At 43.9% G+C, this 26002-nt stretch overlaps 1 protein-coding gene across 1 annotated transcript; it reads right to left on the reverse strand.

Annotated features, from left to right (window-relative positions):
* Positions 1–9822: 9822 nt before the first annotated feature.
* Positions 9823–12900, reverse strand: LOC126952146 (eukaryotic translation initiation factor 2 subunit 3-like). The gene is made up of 2 exons (XM_050786542.1): positions 11499–12900; positions 9823–11195 (listed from the first exon to the last, which is right to left on the reverse strand). Exons 1-2 carry the CDS (start codon positions 12475–12477, stop codon positions 10660–10662), a joined length of 1515 nt encoding a protein of 504 aa, XP_050642499.1. The 5' UTR covers positions 12478–12900; the 3' UTR covers positions 9823–10659.
* Positions 12901–26002: the final 13102 nt, after the last annotated feature.

Below are 26002 nucleotides of genomic sequence, written 5' to 3' on the forward strand. Positions count from 1 at the left end.
AGCCTCCCGAGTAGCTGGGACCACAGGCGCCCGCCACTTTGCCCGGCTAGTTTTTTTTTGTATTTTTTAGTAGAGATGGGGTTTTACCGTGTTAGCCAGGATGGTCTCGATCTCCTGACCTCGTGATCCGCCCGTCTCGGCCTCCCAAAGTGCTGGGATTACAGGCTTAAGCCACCGCGCCCGGCCTGAGCTCATTATTTCTTTTTTTATTTTTATTTTTTGAGATGGAGTCTCGCACTGTCACCCAGGCTGGAACGCAGTGGTGCCATCTCTGGTCACTGCAACCTCTGCTTCCTGAGAGTTCCAGTGATTCTTGTCACAACCTCCCAAGCCGCTGGGATTGCAGGCGCCCACCACCACACCCGGCTAATTTTTTTTTGTATTTTTTTGTATTTTTAGTAGAGACGAGGTTTCACTATGTTGGCCAGGCTGGTCTTGAACTCCTGACCTCAGGATCTGCCCTCCTCGGCCTCCCAAATTGCTGGGATTACAGGCATGAGCCACCGCACCTGGCCTGAGCTCATTATTTCATAGTAAAATAATCTAACATCTATTTCATAGAACTGATCGTAAAGATTAAATAAGATAATGGACCAGATGATGCAAACCATTTTTACAAATGTCAGAGCTCATTATACTTAGAAAATAATCATTAGCGCTTTTGTTTTATTTATTTATTTTTTTGAAAGTCTTGTTTTGTCGCCCAGGCTGGAGTGCAGTGGCATGATCTTGGCTCACTGCAACCTCTGCCTCCCAGGTTCAAACAATTCTCTTGCCTCAGCCTCCGGAGTAGCTGGGATGATGAGCACACGCCACCATGCCTGGCTAATTTTTGTATTTTTAGTAGAGACGGAGTTTCGCCATGTTGGCCAGGCTGTTCTCAAACTCCTGACCTCAGAAAATCTGCCCGCTTTGGCCTCCCAAAGTGCTGGGATTACAGGCGTGAGCCACCGCGCCCAGTCAACTCTTTTAAAAAGCAAGAATCTGGCTGGGTGCGGTGGCTCACGCCTGTAATCCCAGCTCTCAGGGAGGCAGAGGCGGGAGGATAGCTTGAGCCTGGAAGTTTGAGACCTACCTGGGCAATATAGTGAGACCCCGTTCTCCACAAAAAAGGAAGAAAAAAAAAAAAAGAAAAAAAAAAAAGGCAAAAACCTGTTTAAAATGTAGAGAAATTTACTCTACAAATATTTCAATTTCATTTAAGCATTAGAACTATAGATTCACCAATCTATACAGGTGTTATACACATATGTGACCATGTGTGTGTTCTGTAAGTGGCAAGGACTTTTGAATTATGACATTCAATTTATGTTGGTGCTGGGCATGGCAGCTTGTGCCACTAAGTCCAGCTACTCAGGAGGCTGAGGTGGGAGGATTGCTTAAGGCCAGCAGTTTCAGGCTGCAGTGAAATATGATTGTTGCCATCTGGGCAACAGAGTGAGACCCTCATGTCTGAAAGAAAAAGATGATGGTAATTGCACAGGACTTCTGAAGTCAGTCTTTATTCATCTATCTATCAAACATTTATTGAGCATCTGTTCTGTGCCAGGCACTGAGCTAGGCACTAGGAGACAGAAAACAATCTCTGCTGCGTAGCGTATGTGGCAGAGCCCTGGAGATGTAGGGGAAGGAAGACAAATAGTAAACAGGTAACTCCAGGAGAGCGTGAGTCCTGGAACCAAGTATGCCTAGGGTGCTTTTGAGCACTCAGGACAGATCCAGACTCAGGGAGGGGATGAGGACAGCAGCAGGCAAAGCTTCCCAGAGGGCAGAGAGTCTTACCTGGGTTTGGAGGACAGCAGCAGGGAAACCTTCTCAAAGGACAGAAAGTCTCACTTGGGGTTGGTATGAACTGTGGGCATAAGCCGGTGAAAGTAGGCTATGAAGGTGGGAGGCTACAGAGGTGACTGCTCTAGGAAAGAAAGTGGGAGGAAGAGTTTACTCCTACAAGACAGTAACAGCAAGATAGATCTGTCTGGGGGCATCCACCAAGGCCTTCAAGGAGCCTGTGAAGAACGCTGAGTCTCTGGAAACAGACCAGCCTGGATCCAAGTCTTGCGTCCACCACTTGCTGAACATGTGGCTCTGGGCAAGGTATTTGGTCTGTTTAAGTTTCAGATCCTGTGTCTGTAGAAAGGAGATAATAATAACTATTCTGTAAGATTGCTGTGAAAAATTAGATGATAAAAGTATTTCAAGTGCTGAGCAAGATTTCTTTGCACCAAGTTAGAATAGCAATTTGCAGGAAGTTTTTTGTTTGTTCTTTTTTGTTTGTTTCAATCCATTGTGTTAATTACATATTACTTTAAGAGCAAAGAAGCTCTGAAGTTAGAACATTTTCACTCATATCTCTGTTGGCTCGACCACAACCAGAGGTAGAATGTTTAGATGTTTAGCATTTACCTCACTGATTTAACCACTGAATTACCTCAGTGATTTAATCTCACTGGCCTCAGTTTTCGTATCTATAAAGTGATGATAATAATAAATAATATCTACCCCATAGGCTCGTGGTAGGGATTAAATGAGACAATCAATATAAAATACTACTTAACCCAGTGCTGGACACGTAGTAAGCATTCAGTAAATTTTAATTGTTCTTTGATTGATATGTTATTTAATTTTTTGTTATTTGAGATTCCTCATTAACTAGCATCTTATTATAGAATGAACTTTCTTTACAAAGAAAATGCCATAATGATCTTGCCTTGAGCTCTGTGTTTAATATTCCTGCATTTTAGGTTTCCTTATTAATTTTCCTATAACCTGCATTTTCAGAATCTTAAAGATGCTGTTCGCTGGGCATGGTGGCTCATGCCTTTAATCCCAGAACTTTGGGAGGCTGAGGCAGGCAGATCAGTTGAGTCCAGGAGTTCAAGACCAGCCTGGGTGACATGGTGAAACTCTGTCTTTCCTTTTTATCTTTTTTTTTGGGGACGGAATCTAGCTCTGTCGCCCAGGCTGGAATGCAGTGGCGTGACCTCGGCTCACTGCAGCCTCTACCTCCTGGGTTCAAGCAATTCTCCTGCCTCAGCCTCCCAAGTAGCTGGGACTAGAGGCGTGCACCACCGAGCCCAGTTAATTATTTTTGTACTTTTAGTAGAGACGGGGTTTCACTATGTTGGCCAGGATGGTCTTGATCTCCTGACCTCGTGATCCGCCCACCTCAGCCGCCCAAAGTCCTGGGATTACAGACATGAGCCACCACACCGGCCTATTCTATTTTTTTAAAAAAGAAAAAAAAGATGCTGTTTTAGTTCACTTGGGCTGCTATTACAAAATACCTTAGACTAGGTAACTTATAAACAACAGAAATTTGTTACAGTTCTGGAGCCTGGGAAGTTCAAGATCAACGCACTAGCAGATTCTGTGTCTGGTGAGGGCTTGCTCTCTGCTTCAAAGATTGTGCCTTTCAGTTGCATTACCACATGGCAGAAAAGTCAAGGGGATACCCTCAGACTCAGGCTTCTTTAATACAGGCATTTATTAAAGGATAGAGCTCTCATGACTTAATCACTTCCCAAAAGCCCTACCTCTTACTACTATCATACCTATTACATTCCAACTTATGAATTTTGGAGGGACATCAACATTCAGACCATAGCAGATACCATGGCTTTTGTTTTTGTTTTTGAGACAGAGTCTTGCTCTGTCACCCAGGCAGGAGTGCAGTGGTGCAATCTTGGCTCACTGCAATCTCCCTCTCCCAGGTTCAAGCAATTCTCCTGTCTCAGCTTCCCTAGTAGCTGGGACTGCAGGCATGTGCCATCACACCCAGCCCTGGTTTGTTTTTTTGAGACAGAGTTTTATTCTGTCACCAAGGCTGGAGTGCAATGACACAATCATAGCTTATTGCAACCTTGACCTCCCGAGCTTCAAGCAATCCTCCCACCTCAGCCCCCAAGAGTAGCCCGGACTATAGGCATGTGCCAACACACCTGGCTAATTTTTAAATTTTTTGTATAGACGGGCTCTCCCTCTGTTGCCCAGGCTTATCTCAAACCGCTAGGCTCAAGCTATCCTCTGGCCTCCGCCTCCCAAAGTGCAAGGATTACAAGTGTGAACCATAAAGCCTGGCCAGATGTCATCTCCCTCCCTCCCTCCCTCCCTCCCTCCCTCCCTCCCTTCCTTCCTTCCTTCTTTCCTTCCAGAGTTTCACTCTTGTTGCCTGGGCTGGAGTGCAATGCTGCAATCTCGGCTTACTGCAACCTCTGCCTTCTGAGTTCAAGTGATTCTCCTGCCTCAGCCTCCCGAGAAGCTGGGATTACAAGCATGTACCACCATGCCTGGCTAATTTTTGTATTTTCAGTAGAAACAGGGTTTCTCCATGTTGGTCAGTCTGGTCTCGAACTCCCAACCTCGGGTGATCTGCCTGCCTCTGCCTCCCAAAGTGCTGGGATTACAGGTGTGAGCCACCGCGCCCAACGATGTCATGTTTTAAATAATTGTGGATGAGGCAGGAGGATTGCTTGAAGTCAAGAGTTCAAGACCAGCCTGGGCAACAAAGTGAGCGCACATCTCTACAAAAAAGTTTTAAAAATTCGCTGGGCATGGTGGCGCACACTGTGATCTCAGCTACTTAGGAAGTTGAGGCTGTAGGATTGCTTGAGCCCAGAAGTTCAAGGCTGCAGTGAACTATGTACCATTACACTCCAGCCTAAGCAACACAGTGAGACACTACCTCTAAAATGATAAAACATGTAAAAATACCAGCCTGGCCAACATGGCAAAACCCCATCTCTAATAAAGATACAAAAATTAGCTGGGCATGCTGGTGCATGCCTGTAATCTCAGCTACTCGGGAGGCTGAGGCAAGAGAATTGCTTCAACCTGGGAGGCGGAAGTTGAGGTGAGCCAAGATTGCACCACTGCATTCCAGCCTGGATGACAGAGTGAGACCATGTCTCAAAAAAAAAAAAAAAGTAAAAATAAATAAATTATTATGAACATTATGGAGTTAGAAATATTAAGGAAAACAAGCTTGTTTAAAAAAAAAAAAGTAGGATTTTTTTTTTTTTTTTTTTTTTTTTTGATGGAGTCTCACTGTGTCGCTCAGGCTGGAGTGCAATGGTACAACCTCAGCACACTGCAACCTCTGCCTCCTAGGTTTAAGCGATTCTCCTGCCTCAAGCCTCTCAAGTAGCTGGGACTACAGGTGCCCACCACCATGCCTGGCTAATTTTTTTTGGTATTTTTGGTAGAGACAGGGTTTTGCCATGTTGGCCAGGCTGGTCTCGAACTCCTGACCTCAGGTGATCTGCCCACCTCAGCCTCCCAAAGTGCTGGGATTACAGGCATGAGCCACTGTGCCCGGCCAAAATCCTAGGATTTTTAAAAGAGGAAAAGCAGCATAAACAATCACTTCTAATTCTAAAATCCTGTCATGTCTTTTCAAAGATTAAATCTTCTTTATTCTTTTTAATTTTTTTCTTTTAAAATATAGTATCTCTTGTATTGTTGCTATGTCATCGCCTTTGTTTATCTAGTACCATCTGCTTCTGCTATATCTATTGGCAAGCTGTTCTTGCTGCAAAAGGAACTTCGCAGATTTAGTTTTAAAAAACGCCCAACCATTTCATATGTCACACACTCATCAATGAAAAGGGAAAACCAGGTCTCAATAACTAGAAAACCACTATGGTAAACTCTTAGATCATCTTCTTTTTTTTAATTTTTATTTTTTTTCTCAAAATGAAGAAAGAATCTGGAAGAAGCCATCACGTGAATACAAACTATTGACAATTCTCTCCATTAATTTGTTGTTGTTGTTGTTTTGAGTCAAAGGTTTTACTCTTGTTGCCCAGGCTGGACTGCAATGGCATGATCTTGGCTCACTGCAACCTCTGCCTCCTAGCTTGAAACGATTCTCCTGCCTCAGCCTCCTGAGCAGCTGTGATTACAGGTGCCTGCCACCACCCCCAGCTAATTTTTTATATTTTTAGTAGAGACAAGGTTTCACCATGTTGGCCAGGCTGGTCTCAAACTCCTGACCTTCAGGTGATTCACCCACCTTGGTCTCCCAAAGTGCTGGGATTACAGGCGTGAGCCACCATACCCGGCCTCTCCATTAATTTGTATATCTGCCACCTGGGGACCCACTGTAAAATAACTAGTACTGTTCTTTTATGGATAGTACTGTATTATTTTCACACCTGATTTCATTAATTCCAGTTAACGTATACCAACCTTTGTGCTAAAGATCTAGAACGCTAAACTCTTCACTTTGGAAAACAGTTTAATCTCCATGTAGTGAAAACCACTAATTTTACAGGTGAGAAAGTGTGGGAATGACTGAGCGATTTGCCCAGTGCTCATGTGGCTAAAGATCAAGCCTGCCCACCTTCTGACTTCCATTTTTTGCTTTTAGTGAGTAAAGCAGTAGGGATTAAAAGTGTATGTTCTAGAGCCCGACTAGCTGGGTTCCAAACCCAGCTCTTAATATTTAATAGCTATGTGACCTGAGGCATATTAAACTCTTTAAGTCTTAGCTTCTTTATTTGCAAAATGAGGATATTCCTTATTTATAAAATTATGACAATTAAATAAGTTAATATACATATTCTAAATTATTTACATTGTCTAAGTATTAACTATCATGTTTTGTTCATTATTCTACCTTCAGGACCTAAAACAGTACCTGCACAATGACTGTTTGCTAAATGAATAATTGAATGGATAAAGGGTTAGCTGCCTCCCTATGCCATTGTTGACTAGTTGACTCAAAAAAAATTTTTGTAATATATATTTTTGTGGAAGGATGGTTCTTACTGTCAGACATCAATAGGTTAGTTTGAGTTGCAGAAGGTAAGTGAAACCTTTAGGTAGGATTACTTTCAAGATTTTTGATCTACATTAATATGTTATGGAGAAATAATATGGCTGAACATGTCCCAAATTTAGTGAAGGATAGATTCAACACAATGAATGAAAACCAAGCAAGATAGTAAGACTTCGTTTAGGCACATTGTAGTCATCAGTTGGACTAGTGAAAACTAAAGATTAAGAAAAAAACTTGGTTGGGCTTGGTGCCTCATACCTGTAATCCTAGCACCTTCGGAGGCCGAGGCAGGAGGGGATTGCTTGAGCCCAGGAGTTCAAGACCAGCCTCAGCAACAAAGTGAGACCTTATTTCTACAAAAAATTAACTGGGCATGGTGGTATGCACTTGTGGTCCCAGCTAGTTGGGGAGCCGAGGTGGGAGGATCACTTGAGCCCTGGAGGTTGAGGCTATAGTGAGCCATGATTGCAACACTGCACTCCAGCCTGGGTGACAGAGCAAGACACTGTTTCAAAAACAAAAACAAAACAAACAACACAACAAAAAACTCCTTTTGGAGGGCAGTGGCCAAGTCTGTAAATGCCACTCCAGGAATGGGAGCTGTTATATTCCTTCCTCTTCCACTTTCCATTGCAACCAATAAAGATGGTTTGTAACATTAAAAAAAGAAGGAAGAAAGGAAGGGAGGAAGCAAGAGAGGGAGGGAAAGGAAAGAAAAAGAAAAAAACTGAAAGTTCTCAGAGAAAAACACATTACATACAAGGGATACATTACATACATGGGAGCAATGGTTGACCGCTTCTCATTAGAAACAGGGAAGCTAGGAGGTAAATGAACAACATCTTAAAGTACTGAAGGAAAAGACAAAATCTGTCAATCCAGAACTCTGTATCTGGTGAAACTATTCTTCACAAATGAAGACAATAAAATCACAATGCGATACCACTACACACCCACTAAAGTAGCTAAAATTTAAAAAAGACTAACAATACCATCTCTTGGCAAGCAATTAGGAGTCTTATACAGCTGGTGAGAATGTAAAATGGTACAATCTTTCAGGAAAACAGTTTAGCAGTTTCTAAAAAAGTTAAACATACATCTACCATATGACCATCCATTCCACTTTCAAGTGTTTACCCAAGAGAAATGAAAGCATATATCCAAACAAAGAATTGGGCCAAAATGTTCATAGCAGCTTCATTTGTAATCACAAACATGGAAACGACCCAAATGTCCATCAACAGGTGAATGGAAAACAAATGGTGGTATATCCATATACTAGAAAACTACTTAGCAATAAAGACAAATGAACTATTGATACATCCAAAAACATGAATGACTTTCAAAATAATTGTGCTGGGCAGGACATGGTGGCTCCTGCCTGTAAATTCCAGCACTTCAGAAGCCTGAGGTGGGAGGACTGCTTGAGGCCAGGCATTTGAGACCAGCCTGGACAATATAGCAAGACCCCCATCTCTATTTAAAAATTTTTAAAAAATGATTGGGCATGGCGACTCATGCCTGTAATCCCAGCGCTTTGGGAGGCTGAGGTGGGCAGATCACCTGAGGTCAGGAGTTCAAGACCAGCCTGGACAACATGGTGAAACCCTATCTCTACTAAAAATACAAAAATTAGCCAGGTGTGGTGGCTGGTGCCTGTAGTCCCAGCTACTCGGGAGGCTGAGGCAGAAGAATCTCTTGAACCTGGGAGACAGGTTGTAGTGAGCTGAGATCGCACCATTGTACTCCAGCCTAGCAACAGAGCAAGACTCCGTTTCAAAAAAAAAAAAAAAAACAAGAAGGTCCCCTGTTATTTTCCATTATAGCGTCTTCTTTGTTTCCTTCTAAACACTTACCACAACATGTAATTATCTTATTCATTTGACTATTATTTCAGCTTTGTCTCCTCTACTAGAATTGAAATTCCAAAGCAAGGATCTTTCCTTACTTTTTGTTTAACCATGGTATTCAGTGTGTGGTGCATAGTAGATGTTCAGTAGACATCTGTTGAATGAATGAATAGAGAGGGAATCTGGGAGTGCAGTCTGCTTCTCCTCAGATATATTTATTTCACTGACATTGTCTTCAGTTTTAACTATGAAAACCTGCCTTTGGGTATTAAAAATCATTCTATAGTTCATATGTTTTCCAGCCGTCTTCCTAATGTGCCGTGGTCTTTTTCTAGTTTGGACTTGCACTATGTTTTCTTGCTTGTGTTTTTTTTTTTTTGTAGCCCAGGCTGGAGTGCAGTGGTGCAATCTTGGCTCACTGCAACCTCTGCCTCCCGGGTTCAAGCAATTCTCCTGCCTCAACCTCCTGAGTAGCTGGGATTATAGGCGTGCGCCACTACGCCTGGCTAAATTTTGTATTTTTGGTAGAGATGGGGTTTCATCGTGTTAGTCAGGCTGGTCTCGAACTCCTGACCTCAAATGATCTACCCGCCTCGGCCTCCCAAAGTGCTGGGATTACAGGTGTGAGCCACCCCAACTGGCTGACTTGCTTGCCCTCTCTCTCTCTCTCTTTTCTTTTCTTTTCTTTCTTTCAAAGAAACAGTCTTATTCTGTCGCTTAGGCTACAGTGCAGTAGCGTGATCATAGCTCACTATAACCTCTGACTCCTGGGCTTGAGGGATTCGCCTGCCTTAGCCTCCTAAGTAGCTGGGATTACAGGCCCACACCACCACACCTAGCTACTTGCTTAATTTATTTTTTTATTTTTTTATTTTTTTTGCTTTCTAACATCTTTTATTTCTTGACCTTTCGAAACATCCAAAAATTAGTCATATTATAATCTGTGTCACAATCTTAACAGTTAAGAAAAAACATAAAATGAAGGCCTAGAAAAATCTTTATTACTCATCTAGAATTATTTGGTATAACAGTATTTTCCAATGGAGGAAGACTATTGGATTTCAGGCATAAAACAATGCAGAAAAAAATCTCAAGGCATCATAGGGAGAGGGAGCTAACTTCTGACTCTGGTTTCCCATGCTTCAGGCCAGAAAGAGCAAGGGGAGAAAAATATCTGTCCATGGGAACAAGTAATCATGCTTTAAAGGACAATTTCATTCGATCCCATTCATTTCCTTTTCATGCAAAATTTCAAAGATAAAGCAACATAAAATATGGGGCCAAAGAAAAGGGAGAAGGTCTTCAAGGAGAATTTGTGCCTTTAAGTTTTTACTGGTACAACAGTCCATCAGCCTGGAGGTACTCAAAGACGAATCATGAAAAAGAAAAAAAACTTTATTTCAAGCAGGTTCAGTGATATATGTGTGTGCTACAGCAAAGGCTGGTTGTGGCAAAGTTTCATTTCAAACTGTATGATGTGGGCTGGGGAAGGTGGCTCACGCCTGTAATCCCAGCACTTTGTGAGGCCAAGGTGGGCTGATTACCCTGAGGTCAAGAGAGACTGGCCTGGCCAACATGCCAAAACCCCGTCTCTACTAACAATACAAAAATTAGCTAGATGTGGTGGCGCGCACCTGTAATCTCAGCTACTAGGGAGGGTGAGGCAGGAGAATCGCTTGAACCCGGGAGGCGGAGGTTGCGGATCACGCCACTGCACTCCAGCCTGGGTGACAGAGCCAGACTCAAAAACAAAAGAAAATAAAACAAACCAAAATACCAAAACTGCCTGATGCATAATTTTGACATTATGTGGGAACGCTTAACTTCCAAAATGTAGATTCAATCCAACATTATTAATTGTAGTCCCTAAGTTTTCATAACCAAAAAAAAGAGAATAACCTTACAGTTACCTACTAAGGTAATGAACTGTGAAATCAATTCCCCAATATTGCTTTGAAAATAAACCCCTTGGTTGTTATGAGAAACTCCAACTTCCAACTCCATCCGAATGAATTATTTAACCGGTATTCTTCAGTCATCATCTACTGTTGGCTTGATTGTCACTCTTCTTCTTATCTGACCCCAACCAATTAAATGCCAGTGTTTTTCAACTCTTCTGCTAAGGGCAATTTTTTCTCCTATCTCTGTGCACACTGGATTGGTCAAAACAATTTTACACAAATCGGCCTTGACAAGTCTAACTCTCCCTCCTGTCGACAGGGATCCTATGTTCACCATGAACACTTCATTCTTAGACAGCTTTTGAACCTTTGCTGCCTTCTTGTCTCCTTCAGTGCGTACACCTAGAAGCCGTCTAAGCAGGAAATAGGAAATTTCCAATTCTGTGAATATCTCAGGTAAAGCTCTGACTGCACCAAGTACTTGCCCCACCATTCTGTCAGCCCAGCACAAAGTGGGGTCAATTTTTGTTCCAACTCCAATAAGACTGCCTGGAGCAGCATATTGCAGATCATGATGCTCTGCAAAAAGTGATACAATTTTGGAAAAGATTGGTTTACACATGAGTTTTCCTTCACTATTTTTGGAAACAATACCAGGTCTTCTATCTCCTGGCCCACCTTTTTTTTTTTTTTTTTTGAGACGGAGTCTCGCTGTGTCGCCCAGGCTGGAGTGCAGTGGCGCCATCTCGGCTCACTGCAAGCCCTGCCTCCTGGGTTCACACCATTCTCCTGCCTCAGCCTCCGAGTAGCTGGGACTACAGGCTCCCGCCACCTTGCCTGACTAGTTTTTTGTATTTTTAGTAGAGACGGGGTTTCACCATGTTAGCCAGGATGGTCTCGATCTCCTGACCTCGTGATCCACCTGCCTCGGCCTCCCAAAGTGCTGGGATTACAGGCTTGAGCCACCGCGCCCGGCCTGGCCCACCTTTAATACTCCTTTTAGTATACTACCACCAGCTACACCTCCCTTAAGGTCATCAACTTCACAGCCAGGTTTGTTGACATCAAAAGATCTAATAACAATAAGCCGGGGCTCTGAAGTAAAGTCTCTTGGGGATACTGGAATTTTCTTTACTATGTACTCACAAACAACTTCAATATTGTATTTCAGCTGAGCCGAAATTGGCATAATGGGAGCTCCCTCTGCTACTGTACCTTGGACAAATGCAAGGATCTGTTTGTATTGTTCTTTAGCCTGACTTTCTTTTACCAAATCAATTTTATTTTGTAGAATCAAAATATGCTTCAGTTTCATGATCTCTATAGCAGCCAGGTGTTCAGACGTCTGAGGCTGAGGACAAGATTCGTTACTAGCTATCAACAGAAGAGCTGCATCCATCACTGCTGCACCATTCAGCATAGTAGCCATCAAAATATCGTGGCCAGGACAGTCAACAAAGGAAACATGTCTGACTGATTTGAAGTTCCCTTTTGTCCCTGCAATGTCTGTAGGAAACTCATCAGGTATACTGCTCCCACAAGATCTATAACATTCTGGCTGAGGGCAACTTGGGTCATCAAGTTTATAAATCTTAGCATTAGCATATCCAAGCTTGATTGTAATATTTCTTTCTAGTTCATTTTTGAACCTGATGGAGTGAACTCCAGAAATAGCTTTGACGACTGTGGATTTCCTATGAGCTACATGACCCATTGTACCCATATTAATTGTGGCTTGTCTGCTGATAACTTCGTGTGAAAGTAGCGTCAACTTGGTAACATCCAACGTGGTGAGATCCTGATGCGAAAGACGTGGCTGCCCCAGAGTCACTCCAGCTTCTTCACCCGCCATGTTGCCGGAAGAGCTACTTGCTTGATTTTTTAAAGTTTGCCTAGGAGTGAGGGTTTCACCCAGGCCCTGGTAGAGGCAGGGAACATCCTTAAACATCGTTGCCTTGCTGTCTACTTAGCAAATAAAGAATGACATTTTCATGTGGCCTAATCAGAAGAGTTGGTCACACTTATAACTAGGACTGGCTTACAGAGAAGTAGGGGATGGTAAGGGCTGAAGGAACTCATTGAGAACAGAGATATGCCTCTGATTCTTTATCATCCAACCATCAATCCATCCCCTCTTTCAGTAATTATAGTGTACTGATCTCAGACCCAGACAAGAACCATTCTACATGTTTTATACTTATTAACTAATTTAATTCTTACAGTTACTATAAGGGTAAATACTGTTAATATCCCCAGTTTATAAATGAGAAAACATATGGCCGGGCATAGCGGCTGACACCTGTAATCCCAGCACTTTGAGAGGCCAAGGTGGGTGGATCACCTAAGGTCAGGAGTTGGAGACTAGCCTGGCCAACATGGTGAAAACCCATCTTTATTAAAAAAAAAAAAAAAAAAAAAAAAAAAAAAAAAAAAAGGCCAGACGCGGTGGCTCACGCCTGTAATCCCAGCACTTGGGGAGGCCGAGGCGGGTGGATCACGAGGTCAAGAAATCGAGACCATCCTGGCTAACATAGTGAAACCCCGTCTCTACTAAAAATACAAAAAAATTAGCCGGGCCTGGCGGCGGGCGCCTGTAGTCCCAGCTACTTGGGAGGCTGAAGCAGGAGAATGGCATGAACCCAGGAGGCGGAGCTTGCAGTCAGCCGAGATCGTGCCATTGCACTCCAGCCTGCATGACAGAGCGAGACTCTGCCTCAAAAAAACCCAACCAACCAACCAAACAAACAAAAAATAGCTGGGCGTGGTGGCGGGTGCCTGTAATCCCAGCTACTCGAGAGGCTGAGCAGGAGAATTGCTTGAACCCGGAGGCGGAGGTTGCAGTGAGCTGAGATTGTGCCATGGCACTCCAGCCTGGGAGACAAGAGCGAGACTCCGCTTAAAAAAATAATAATAAAATAAAATAAATGAGAAACCTGATAAGCACCTATTAAGCATTATTGTTCAGTGGACTTTGAGAATGATCAGATAATCGTTATTGAGTCAGATAATGCAGTTTACAAAAAAAGCTATAATAGTGGTTCACGCCGGTAATCCCAGCACTTTGGGAGGCCAAGGCAGGCAGATCACAAGGTCAGGAGTTGGAGAACAGCTTGGCCAATATGGTGAAACCCTGTCTCTACTGAAAATACAAAAATTAGCTGGGCGTGGTGATGGGTGCCTGTAGTTCCAGCTACTCAGGAGGCTGAGGCAGGAGAATTGCTTTAACCTGGGAGGCGGAGTTGCAGTGAGCGAGATCGCGCCACTGCACTCCAGCCGGGGTGACAGAGCAAAACTCCGCCTCAAAAAACAAACAAACAAACAAAAAAGCTATGATAATTTTCCAAATCATTTTTGAAAAGTAATGATGATAGAACGGTATTTAAGCAAAATTACATATACTGTTTTAGGATTATGGAAAGTGTTGTTACCATATAAATTATACATTTTAGGATGAAGTCAGTGCTAAACAGGAGAAATAAAGTGCTGTGGCTGCAGGAAGGACACTGGGGGAATGGAAAGAACACAGTACTGGGTTTGGAGAGACTTGGCACTGAATCAGGTCTCTGTTCCTCACGAGTTCTGTGATCTTGGGCAAAGTGCATTAGCTTAAGTTTCTACAATTCTGAGTAAGAGTAATGAAGCCTCTGGAGGTCTTGTGAATTCCCCACATTGAGCTGTGCCCTTATCTGTGCTTTCCCGTCACTGTCTGCAATGTCTTGCATATCATTTGCCACATGGAAAGTACCTTTATTTTTTATTCTATTTATTTATTTTTGAGACAGTGTCTTACTCTGTCGCCCAGACTGGAGTGCAGTGGTGTGATCTTGGCTCACTGCAACCTCTGCCTCCCAGGTTCAAGTGATTCTCCTGCCTCAGCCTCCAGATTAGCTGGGACCACAGGTGCCTGCCACCACGCCCAGCTAATTGTTGTATTTTTTAGTAGAGGCGGGGTTTCACCATGTTGGCCAGGCTGGTCTTGAACTCCCGACCTTAAATGATCCAACCACCTTGACCTCTCACAGTTCTGAGATTACAAGCATGAGCCCCCGTGCCTGGCCAGAAAGTACCTTTTTAAAAAATTAACTTTATTTATTTATTTATTTATTTATTATTTATTTATTTATTTATTTGGGACAGGGTGTCCCCCTGTGGCCCAGTCTGGAGTGCAGTGACACTATCATGGCTCACTGCAGCCTGAAATTTCTGGGTTCAAGTGATACTCCTTCCTCAGCCTCCTGAGTAGCTGGGACCACAGGCACATACCACCCTGCCTGGCTAATTTTTTATTTTTTGTAGAGATGGGGGTCTCATTATGTTGCCCAGGCTAGCCTCGAATTCCTGGGTTCCAGCGATCTTCCCATCTCAGCCTCCCAAAGTGTTGGGATTAGAGGTGTGGGCCACCATGCCCACTACAAGCATGAATAAGCCACAATGCCCACTTGTCTTAGTTTGTAAATATACATGCATTGTAGTGAATATTTGATAATTGTCTCCTTTGCCCCTTGCCCCATAGGCCTCAAGAAAGCAAAGACCAGGTAGATAATGGTTCACCACTAGATTACACCTGGGGAATCCTCACAGAGAATATGGGTCTTGAAAGATGTCAAGAGGCTGGACGTGGTGGCTCACACCTGTAATCCCAGCACTTTAGGAGGCTGAGGCGGGTGGATCACCTGAGCTCGGGAGCTCAACACCAGCCTGACCAACATGGAGAAACCCTGTCTCTACTAAAAATACAAAATACAAAATTAGCCGGGTGTGGTAGCGGGTACCTGTAATCCCAGTTACTCGGGAGGCTGAGGCAGGAGAATCACTTGAACCTGGGAGGCAGAGGTTGTGGTGAGCCCAGATCACACCTCTTCACTTCAGCCTGGGTGAAAGAGGGAGACCACCTCAGAAAAAAAACCAACCAAACAAAAAAAAAAACACACAACAATGTGAATTCATGGTTTGTTTAAGGAAAACTCATGTTTTAGGAAAAGTCATGTGTGGTTCTAGAACAGTGATTCTCAAACCAAGAGTGATTTCATTCCCCCTGTCCCCACCCGCTCCCCTGGGACAATTGACAATGTCTAGAAACATTTCTTTCTTCTTCTTTTTTTTTTTTTTGAGATGGAGTTTCATTCTTGTCATGCAATGGCAGGATCTCAGCTCCCTGCAACCTCTGCCTCCTGAGTTCAAGCGATTCTCCTGTCTCAGCCTCCCGAGTAGCTAGGATTACAGGTGTGCACCACCACACCCGGCTAAGTTTTGTATATTTATTTATTTTTTTTTTTGAGATGAAGTCTCACTCTTGTCCTCCAGGCTGGAGTGTAGTGGCACGATCTCGACTCACTGCAACATCCGCCTCCCGGGTTCAAGCGATTCTCCTGCCTCAGCCTCCCGAGTAGCTGGGATTTCAGTGCGTACTACCAAGCCCAGCTAATTTTTTGTGTTTTAAGTAGAGAGAGGGTTTCACCATGTTGGCCAGGCTGGTCTCGAATTCTTGACCTCAGGTGATCTGCCCACCTCGGCCTCCCAAAGTGTTAGGATTACAGGTGTGAGCCACCATGCCCGGCCTGAACATTTCTTATTGTCATGACTTTGGGATCCTACTGGCATCTAATTAGTGGCAGCTAATGATGCTGCTAAACGTCTTACAGTGCGCACAACAGCCCCCTACAATAAGACACTATCCAGCCCCAAATGTCAACAGTGCCGAGGCTGAGAAACCCTGCTCTAGAAAAAATAAAGCTAGGTACACAGTTTGAGGCTTTATCATGGGACTCCAAGTCCAGGTTTACAATCTCCAACACTGATTAGGGCTAATAAATACTTGGGAATAAATTTAAGCCTTGAAAAACCAGTTAAATGGTAAATTCAGGGCAAATGTTGAAGAAAAATTGACCAGATACAGAAAGGAAGAGGAAGTACTTTTCCTCTTCAGTCAGGCCATCTCTTCAGACATATGTCATCTTTTTTTTTTTTTTTGAGATGGAATCTCACTCTGTCACCCAGGCCAGAGTGCAATGGCATGATTTTGGCTCACTGCAAGCTCCGCCTCCCGGACCTGCCATTCTCCTGCCTCAGCCTTCTGAGTAGCTGGGACTATAGGCGCCCGCTGTCACGTCCGTTTAATTTTTTTTTTTTTTTTTTGTATTTTTAGTAGAGACGAGCTTTCACCGTGTTAGCCAGGATAGTCTCAATCTCCTGACCTTGTGATCTGCCCACCTTGGCCTCCCAAAATACTGGGATTACAGGAGTGAGCCACTGTGCCTGGCCATATGTCATCTTTAAAAGAATTTTCAGGCTGGGTGTGGTGGCTCACGACCGTAATCCCAGCACTTTGGGAGGCCGAGGCGGGTGGATCACCTGAGGTCAGGAGTTCAAGACCAGCCTGGCCAACACGGTGAAACCCCATAACTACTAAAAATACAAAAATTAGCCAGATGTGGTGGTGCGCATCTGTAGTCCAAGCTACTTGGGAGGCTGAGACTGGAGAATCGCTTGAACCTGGGAGGTGGAGGTTGCAGTGAGCCGAGGTGGTGCCACTGCACTCTAACCTGGGCGACAAAGCGACACTGTCTCAAAAATAAATAAATAATTTTTTTTTTAAAAAAGAAAGGATTTTCAGGCCAGATGTGTTGGCTCACGCCTGTAATCCCAGCACTTTGAGAGGCTGAGGCAGGTGGATCACCAGGTCAGGAGTTCAAGATCAGCCTGGTCAAGATGGTGAAACCCCATCTCTACTAAAAATACAAAAATTAGCCGGGCGTGGTGGCAGGTGCTGTAATCCCAGCTACTTGGGAGGCGGAGGCAGAGAATCCCTTAAACCCAGGAGGCGGAGGTTGCAGTGAGCCAAGATGGCACCACTGCACTCCAGCCTGGGTGACAGAGTGAGGCTCCATCTCAAAATAAAATAAAATAAAGGATTTTGCTCAGCCAGGTGGGGTGGCTCACGCCTATAATCCCAGCACTTTGGGAGGCGGAGGCAAGAGGACTGCTTGAGCCCAGGAGTTTGAGACCACCCTGGGCAACACAGCAAGACCTTGTATCTATGGAGGAAAAAATGGATTTTCCTCTAATAAGGATCACTTTCTATTTCATGTAAAGGTGGATATGTTTGAAACTTAATCCACCAGTTTAAATAATATTTAATTCTTTGTTTAAATCTTGTTGTTTTTTTTTGAGATGGAGTCTCACTCTGTCGCCCAGGCTAGAGTGCAGTGGCACGATCTCTGCTCACTGCAAGCTCCGCCTCCCAGGGTCACAGCATTCTCCTGCCTCAGCCTCAGAGTAGCTGGGACTACAGGCGGCCGCCACCACACCTGGCTAATTTTTTTTGTATTTTTAGTAGAGGCGGGGTTTCACCGTGTTAGCCAGGATGGTCTCAATCTCCTGACCTCGTGATCCGCCCGCCTTGGCCTCTTAAAGTGCTGGAATTACAGGCGTGAGCCACCGCGCCTGGCTAAAATCTTTTCTATTTTAATTTAATTTAATTTTTTTTGAGAAGGAGTGTCGCTCTGTCACCCAGGCTGGAGTGCAGTGACGAGATCTTGGCTCACTGCAACCTCCACCTCCCGGGTTAAAGCAATTCTCCTGCCTCAGCCTCCGGAGTAGCTGGAACTACAGGAGCGTGCCCCCACGCCCTACTAATTTTTATTGTATTTTTGGTAGAGATGGGGTTTCACCATGATAGCCAGGCTGGTCTTGATCTTCTGACCTCATGATCTGCCCGCCTTGGCCTCCCAAAGTGCTGGGATTAGAGGCGTGAGCCACTGTGCCTGACCTTTAATTCTTTTAGTTACATTTTCTAGGCAACTTGATTATCTTTGATTATGTTGTTTCAGCCTATTTAATTGTCTGTTAGATTTCAGGGATGGATAATGGAAACAAACAAAAAGTCTTTGCACATTTAGCTTTTTTTTTTTTTTCTTTTTTTCTGGAAGCGGAGTTTCACTCTGTCACCTAGGCTGTAGTGCAATGGCAGGATCTCAGCTCACTGCAACTCTGCCTCCTGGATTCAAGCGATTCTCATGCCTCAGCCTGTTGAGTAGCTGGGATTGCAGGCACCCACCATCATGCCTGGCTAATTTTTCTATTTTTAGTAGAGACAGGGTTTCACCATGTTGGCCAGACTGGTCTTGAACTCCTGGCCTCAGGTGATCCACCCACCTTGGCCTCCCAAAGTGCTAGGATTACAGGTGTGAACTACCACGCCTGGCCATTAAGTATTCTTAAATTGTTTCTTGACTGGGCATGGTGGCTCACGCCTGTAATTACAACACTTTGGGAGGCCTTAGCAAGAGGCGCTTGAGCTCAGGAGTTCACGATCAGCCTGGGCAACATAGGGAGACCCTGTCTCTACAAAATATAAAAATAAATTAGCTGGGTGTGGTGTCACACCTGTGGTCCCAGCTACTTGGGAGGCTGAGGCAGGAGAATTGCTTGAGTCCTGGAGGTTGAGGCTGCAGTGAGCTGTGATCGCACTGCACTCCAGCCTGGGTGAGAGAGCTTGTCTCAAAAAATAAAATAAAATTATTTCTTGCAGTTACTAAGCATACATTTGAATTTCTGAGGTTAACAGTATGGGACTCCTTTTAGAAGTAAACAGATTACTGAATCAAAAAATAATTAACCAGGCTGGGCAACATGGCGAAACCTCATCTTTACAAAAAACAAAAACAAAAACAAAACTAGCTGGGCCTGGTGGGGAGTACTTGTGGTTCCAGCTACTTTGGAGGCTGAGATGGGAGGATTACTTGAGCTCTCAGGGCAGAGGTTGCAGTGAGCCATGATTGTGCCAGTGCACTCCAGTCTGGGTGACAGAGTGAGACCCTGTCTCAAAATAAAATAAAATTAAAATTAAATAACCGAAATATACAACTATTAATGTAGAAAAGGTACAATATCAAGCTGAAAATAGCAAATGAGTTTAAGAGTAGGGAGTAACTACAGTAGGACTGTTTGCACAAAAAGGAAAAAAGAGGGTATAATGTTGTGGTCATATCACTCAAGAGTTTTCAAAGGACAGTATTAGAGATTGTAAAACACTATGAAGTAGTCACTAATTTCTACTTTAGTCAATCGTTTGCCTTATTTTGTTTAAAAAAAAAAAAAAAGACCTCTTAAGGTTAAAACTCTTAGTCACAGAGCTTTTATTTTTAATGCTCGATTAGAAGTTAAGGAGAGGCCACTCATGGTGACTCTCAAGCCTGTAATCCTAGCACTTTAGGAGGCTGAGGCAAGCAGATCACTTGAGCCCAAGAGTTCGAGACCAGCCTGGGCAACATAGTGAGATCCTGTCTGAAAAAAAAAATCCAAAATATTTAAAAAATAAAATCAAAGAAGTTAAGGGGGAAAGTTTTTTTTTTTTTTTTTTTTTTTTTTTGAGACGGAGTCTCGCTCTGTCGCCCAGGCTGGAGTGCAGTGGCCAGATGTCAGCTCACTGCAAGCTCCGCCTCCCGGGTTCCCGCCATTCTCCTGCCTCAGCCTCCCGAGTAGCTGGGACCACAGGCGCCGCCACCTCGCCCGGCTAATTTTTTGTGTTTTTTTAGTAGAGACGGGGTTTCGCCGTGTTAGCCAGGATGGTCTCGATCTCCTGACCTTGTGATCCGCCCGTCTCGGCCTCCCAAAGTGCTGGGATTACAGGCTTGAGCCACCGCGCCCGGCCGAAAGTTTTTAATCAGAATGCACAGCTGGTTGGTAGGAAATCAAGACAGCCTTGTAATACTGTCTAAAGCCCAGAGTATTGAAATGCAAATGTCTGCATTGAAACAACTGATCTCAACATAAGAGTGATTGCTTTGTTCTAGGTTATGGTTATTCCTATGTTGTCTCTTTTAGGATTTATAAATGACCCTGTGTATTTTTTGAAGATTTGTGTGAGAGGCTGGGCATGGTGGCCGACACCTGTGATCCCAGCACTTTGGGAGGCTGAGGTGGGCGGATCATGAGGTCAGGAGATCAAGACCAACCTGGCTAATACGGTGAAACCCTGTCTCTACTAAAATTACAAAAAAATTAGGCGGGCATGGTGGGGGACGCCTGTAGTCCCAGCTACTTAGGAGGCTGAGGCAGGAGAATGGCATGAACCCAGGAGGTGGAGTTTGCAGTGAGTTGAGAATAGCACCATTGCACTCCAGCCTGGGCTACAGAGTGAGACTCCGTCTCAAAAAAAAAAAAACCAAAAAAACAAAAAAAAAAAAAACAGTAGTTTTATTACAGAAGGCTGCCTTAATGCTAGAAAGCTAGAAGACAATCAACAGGAATGATTGTCCCAAGACTGGAGAAGATAGAGCTGCAAGGAGAATAGGCAAATGTTTGCACCGTTCTCATAAATCCTGGGCTTCTTTTACACTAGACATTCCATAATTAGTTATATAAGTAGCTATTTTTAGAGTGAGGTCTGCCTATTACAGAGGGTTTTCTTTTCTTCTTGGACAGGGTCTTGCCATGTTGACTAGGCTGCTCTCAAACTCCTGGGCTCAAGCAGTCCTCCTGCCTCAGCTTCCCAAGAAGGTGGGACTACAGGCATGCACCACCATACCTGGCTTTCTCCTTTCTTCTTTCTCCTCCTCCTCCTCCTTTCTTTTTCCTCATCTTCTCTCATCTTCTTCGTCGTTTTTGTTTGCTTTGTTTGAGATAGGGTCTCATTCTGTCACCCAGGTTGGAGTGTAGTGGTGTAATCTTGGCTCACTGCAACCTCCACCTCCTGGGCTCAAGTGAGCCTCCCACCTCAGCCTCCCAAGTGGCTGAGACTACAGGTGCACACCACCATGCCTGGCTAATTTTTCTCTTCTTCTTCCTCTTCTTCTCCCTTCTCCTTCCTCCTTCCTCCTCCTCTTCTTTCTTCTTCTTCTCCTTTTTTTTTTGAGATAAGGTCTCTCTCTGTTGCCCAGGCTAGAGGGCAGTGGCATGATCATTGATCTGTGCAGCTTTGACCTCCTAGGCTCAAGAGATCAAGCTGGGACTACAGATGCATACCACTCAACCTGACTTATTTTATTTTCCTTTTCTTTCTTTCTTTCTTTCTTTCTTTCTTTTTTTTTTTTTTTTGTAGTAGAAATGGGGTCTTGCTGTGTTGCCCAGGCTGGTCTTGAACTCCTGGGCTCAAACAGTCCTCCTGCCTCAGCCTCCAGAGTCAATTTGCAGACATTCTTACATCTCCTTCTCCACCTCTACACCTCTTTTCAACAAAATCCCTATTCTTGTTTCATTAGGACTACAACAAAATCCCTATTCTTGTTTCATTAGGACTACAACAAAATCCCTATTCTTGTTTCATTAGGACTACATTAGGACTACAACAAAATCCCTATTCTTGCTGAAGTCAGGAGTCTTTTTTTTTTTTTCTCGAGATGGAGTTTTGCTCTTTTTGCCCAGGCTAGAGTGCAATGGTGCGATCTTGGCCCACTGCAGTCTCTGCCTCCCAGGTTCAAGCGATTCTCCTGCCTCAGCCTCCCAAGTAGATGGGATTACAGGTGCAAGCCACCACACCAAGCTAATTTTTGTATTTTTAGTAGAGACGGGGTTTCATCATGTTGGCCAGGCTGGTCTCGAACTCCTGACCTCAAGTGATCCACCCATCTTGGCCTCCAGAGTGCTAGGATTACAGGTGTGAGCCACCGTGACCAGCCAGGAGTCTTTAAAAAAAAAAAAAAAAAAAAAAAAAATCAATCAGTCAATGAAGGCCAGGCTCAATGGTTCACACCTGTAATCCCAACACTTTGAGGGGGTCAAGGGAAAAGGCTTGTTTGAGCATAGGGCAATATAGTGATACATCACCCCTGCAAAAAAAAAAAAAAAAAAAAAAATTAGCTGGGTGTGGTGGCACACTGTAGTCCCATCTACTTGGGAGGCTGAGGTGGGAGGATCACTTGCGCCTGGGATGTCGACACTGCAGTAAGCTTTGATCGCACCACTGCACTCCAGCCTGGGCAACAGAGCAAGACACTGTCTCAAGAAAAAAAAAAAAATGAGTGCATTTCATGATATGTAAATTTTACCTCAGTAAGTTTATTTTTTAAAGATGAAAGTGTCTCAACTACTCATCCCTCTTCCCAAATCATTTTATTTCCTTTGGCAGGATACTGTTAAAATACCAAATTCTCGGCTGGGAGAGGTGGCTCACGCCTGTAGTCCCAGCACTTTGGGAGGCTGAGGTGGGTGGATCATGGGGTCAGGAGTTCAAGATCAGTCTGGCCAACATGGTAAAACCCCATCTCTACTAAAACTACAAAAATTAGCCAGGCATGGTGGTGGACGCCTGTAATCCCAGCTGCTTGGGAGGCTGAAGCAGGAGAATTGCTTGAGCCTGGGAGGCAGAGGTTGCAGTGAGCCAAAATCGCACCATTGCACTCCAGCCTGGGTGACTGAGCAAGACTCTGTCTCAAATAAATAAATAAATCAAATTCTTTTCTAGAAGTCCTTCAGGTCATTAAGTTACCATGTGTTTATACGTGCATAAAAGCATACTGTCCACACATATGCACAAAATTTAATTCAACTCACTGGGCCTCCAGTTATGTTTTAATGACATATGATGACTACATGTGGCCTGGTGCGGTGGCTCATGTCTGTAATCCTAGCACTTTGAAGGGCCAAGGTGGGGGGATTACTTGAGCTCAAGAGCTCGAAACCAGCCTGGGCAACATGGTAAAACCCTGTGCTCTACTAAAAATACCCCAAAAAATTAGCCGGATGTGGTGACACACACCTGTAGTACCAGCTACTCAGGAAGCTGAGGTGGGAGGATTGCCTGAGCCCAGGAGGCGGAAGTTGCAGTGAACCAAGATCATGCCACTGCACTCCAGCTTGGGTGACAGAGTGAGAGCCCCATCTCAAAAAAAAAAAAAAAAAAAAAAAAGACAATATCGTTTGAAATCACATTACCAGTTTTCGGACCTGAAAGCTGAAACAGCCTCTTTTGAATCAAAAGTGATGGAAAAGAAATTCTTAGAATCCTGTAGAAAGAGGAAAATAGCATTCATATTCCTCTCACCACTACTCCATTTCTCCTAGTTCCTGATGTATTGTGGGGTTCTTTTTTTTTTTTTTTTTGGTTTTGTTGTGTGTTTTTGTCCTGATACTAATTGTTTTGTTTTGTGGTTTGTGGTTGTGAAAATTGAGTTCGAGAACTGAAGAGAAATTGATTTTCAAGACAGAATAAAAATAACCCTAAAGATTGAGCTTGAAGAGGTCAAATATTTTTTCTTCCTTCTATACTGTAAACAAAGTGCAGGGGCAGGTACATTCCTTGTAGAAAATCATCAAACTTTTGAAATAACCCAAAGATAACTTTTTTTTTCTTTTTGAGACAAAGTCTTGCTCTGTCACCCAGGCTGGAGGGCAGTGGCATTATCTCGGCTCACTGCAACCTCTGCCTTATGGGTTCAAGTGATTATCCTGCCTGAGCCTCCCGAGTAGCTAATATTTTTGTATTTGCAGTAGGAGGGGGGTTTCACCATGTTGGCCAGGCTGGTCTTGAATGCCTGACCTCAAGTGATCTACCTGTCTCCCAAAGTGATGGGGTTACAGGTGTGAGCTACCACGCCCAGCCTGTTAACTTTTTTCTCCTGGGAGGTGGCAAGGTTTATCTCGATAAGATACATAACATAATGTCCATCATTTGAACCACGCACAAGTGTACAATTCATTGGCTAAACTATATCCACAATGTTGTGTAATTATCACTATCTATACCTAAAATTTTTTTTATCATCCCTGACAAAAACTTTATACCCATTAACTAACAGCTCTCTCTTAGACAAGGTGGCATGGAAATTAAAAATAAAACAAAACAGAACAAAACAAAAAAATCTCTCCCTTCCCACTCCCCATAGTCACTGGTAGATGCTCCTCTATCAGAGAGTTTTTAAATATTTGAATTTTTTTTTTTGAGACAGATGCTTGCGCTGTCACCCAGGCTGGAGTGCAGTGGCGCTATCCCGGCTCACAGCAACCTCCGCCTCCCAGGTTCGAGTGATTCTCGTCCCTCAGCCTCCTGAAGTAGCTGGGATTACAGGGGCATGCCACGACGTCTGGCTAATTTTGTATTTTTAGTAGAGATGGGGTTTCAGCATGTTGGCCAGGCTGGTCTCAAACTCCTCACATCAAGTGCTCCACATGCCTTGTTCTCCCAGAGTGCTGGGATTACAGGCGTGAGCTACCGAGCCCAGACCTTCTGCTCTTTATTAATATGTTTGTTTTTACAGAGGTCTTGATAGCTTATTTAGGCCCCCTGAATTTCACAAGTTGTGAACACTTCAACATTGCGTTAGAGTGTCAAGTCCTACTCATGTCTGAACAGTGAAAGTACTGATTAAAAAAAAAAGATCTTATGCTAGCAAGTTATTATTTTTTAAGATAGAACTGGCCCGGCGCGGTGGCTCACACCCGTAATCCCAGCACTTTGGGAGGCCGAGGAGGGCGGATCATGAGGTCAGGAGATTGAGACCCTCCTGGCTAACACTGTGAAACCCTGTCTCTACTAAAAATACAAAAAATGAGCTGGGCATGGTGGCGGGCGCCTGTAATCCCCGCTACTGGGGAGGCTGAGGCAGGAGAATGAAGTGAACCCGGGAGGCGGAGTTTGCGGTGAGCCAAGATTGCGCCACTGCACTCCAGTCTGGGTGACAGAATGAGACTCCGTCTCAAAAAAAAAAAAAAAAAAAAAAAATACAAACTGTAACTTAATTAACAGCCTTGTTAATTATTCTTTTCCAAAGCTCTTTTTGAAGTTACTCACCTGCTGGTCACATGTGAGGCATTATCTCATTCTCTGTACTTCCCAAATCCATTCATAGTTTGTCCTTCTCAGTAACTTAACTTAGGCCTTCATCAGTGTTAAACTATTCCAGTCCATGAAAAGTAGTTTTATAAGGACCTAATGAAATAGCTAGGGTTTTTATTATTTATTTACTTTTTTAAAGCTAAAACATTACTCAATTTGTGTGGCCATGTTGCAACTGTGAGAGTTTTGGCTAGTCAATATTAGCTCAGGGGTAACATTCATTAAAATTCAAACCAGTTGTTAACTTGAAAAAACAGCAGTGCAATAATATATCCACTTGGAATTTACTCCCTGTTCAGTGCTGTCCTGAGTTCCCAGGGGCTACAAAATAACCACACTGGCCGGGTTCGGTGGCTCACACCTGTAATCCTAGCACTTTGGGAGGCCAAGGTGGATGGATCACCTGAGGTCAGGAATTAGAGACCAGCCTAACCCCATCTCTATGAAAAATACAAAAAAATTAGCCGGGCGTGGTGGCGGGCACCTGTAATTCTAGCTACTTGGGAGGCTGAGGTAGGAGAATCGCTTGAACCAGGAGGTGGAGGTTCCAGTGAGCCAAGATCGCACCATTGCACACCAGACAGGGTGACAGGGCGAGACTCTGTTTCAAAAAAAAAAAAAAAAAAAGAGCTACACTATCTTTGAGGAGCTTTCATTTCCGTGGGAAAGACAAGATAAATGTACATGAAACTATAATGCA

The sequence above is a fragment of the Macaca thibetana genome, chromosome 4 (assembly GCF_024542745.1).
Source record: "Macaca thibetana thibetana isolate TM-01 chromosome 4, ASM2454274v1, whole genome shotgun sequence".
NCBI lineage: Eukaryota > Metazoa > Chordata > Mammalia > Primates > Cercopithecidae > Macaca > Macaca thibetana.

What these genes read in the sequence shown, in the direction of transcription:
- LOC126952146 (XM_050786542.1), bottom strand. Translation starts at nt 12,477, where the DNA reads ATGTTTAAGGATGTTCCCTGCCTCTACCAGGGCCTGGGTGAAACCCTC. An exon ending in AAAGGTGGGCCAGGCCGGGC is followed by an intron (nt 11,196 to 11,498) that starts GCGGTGGCTCAA and finishes GTGGGCCAGGAG; the next exon opens with ATAGAAGACCTGGTATTGTT.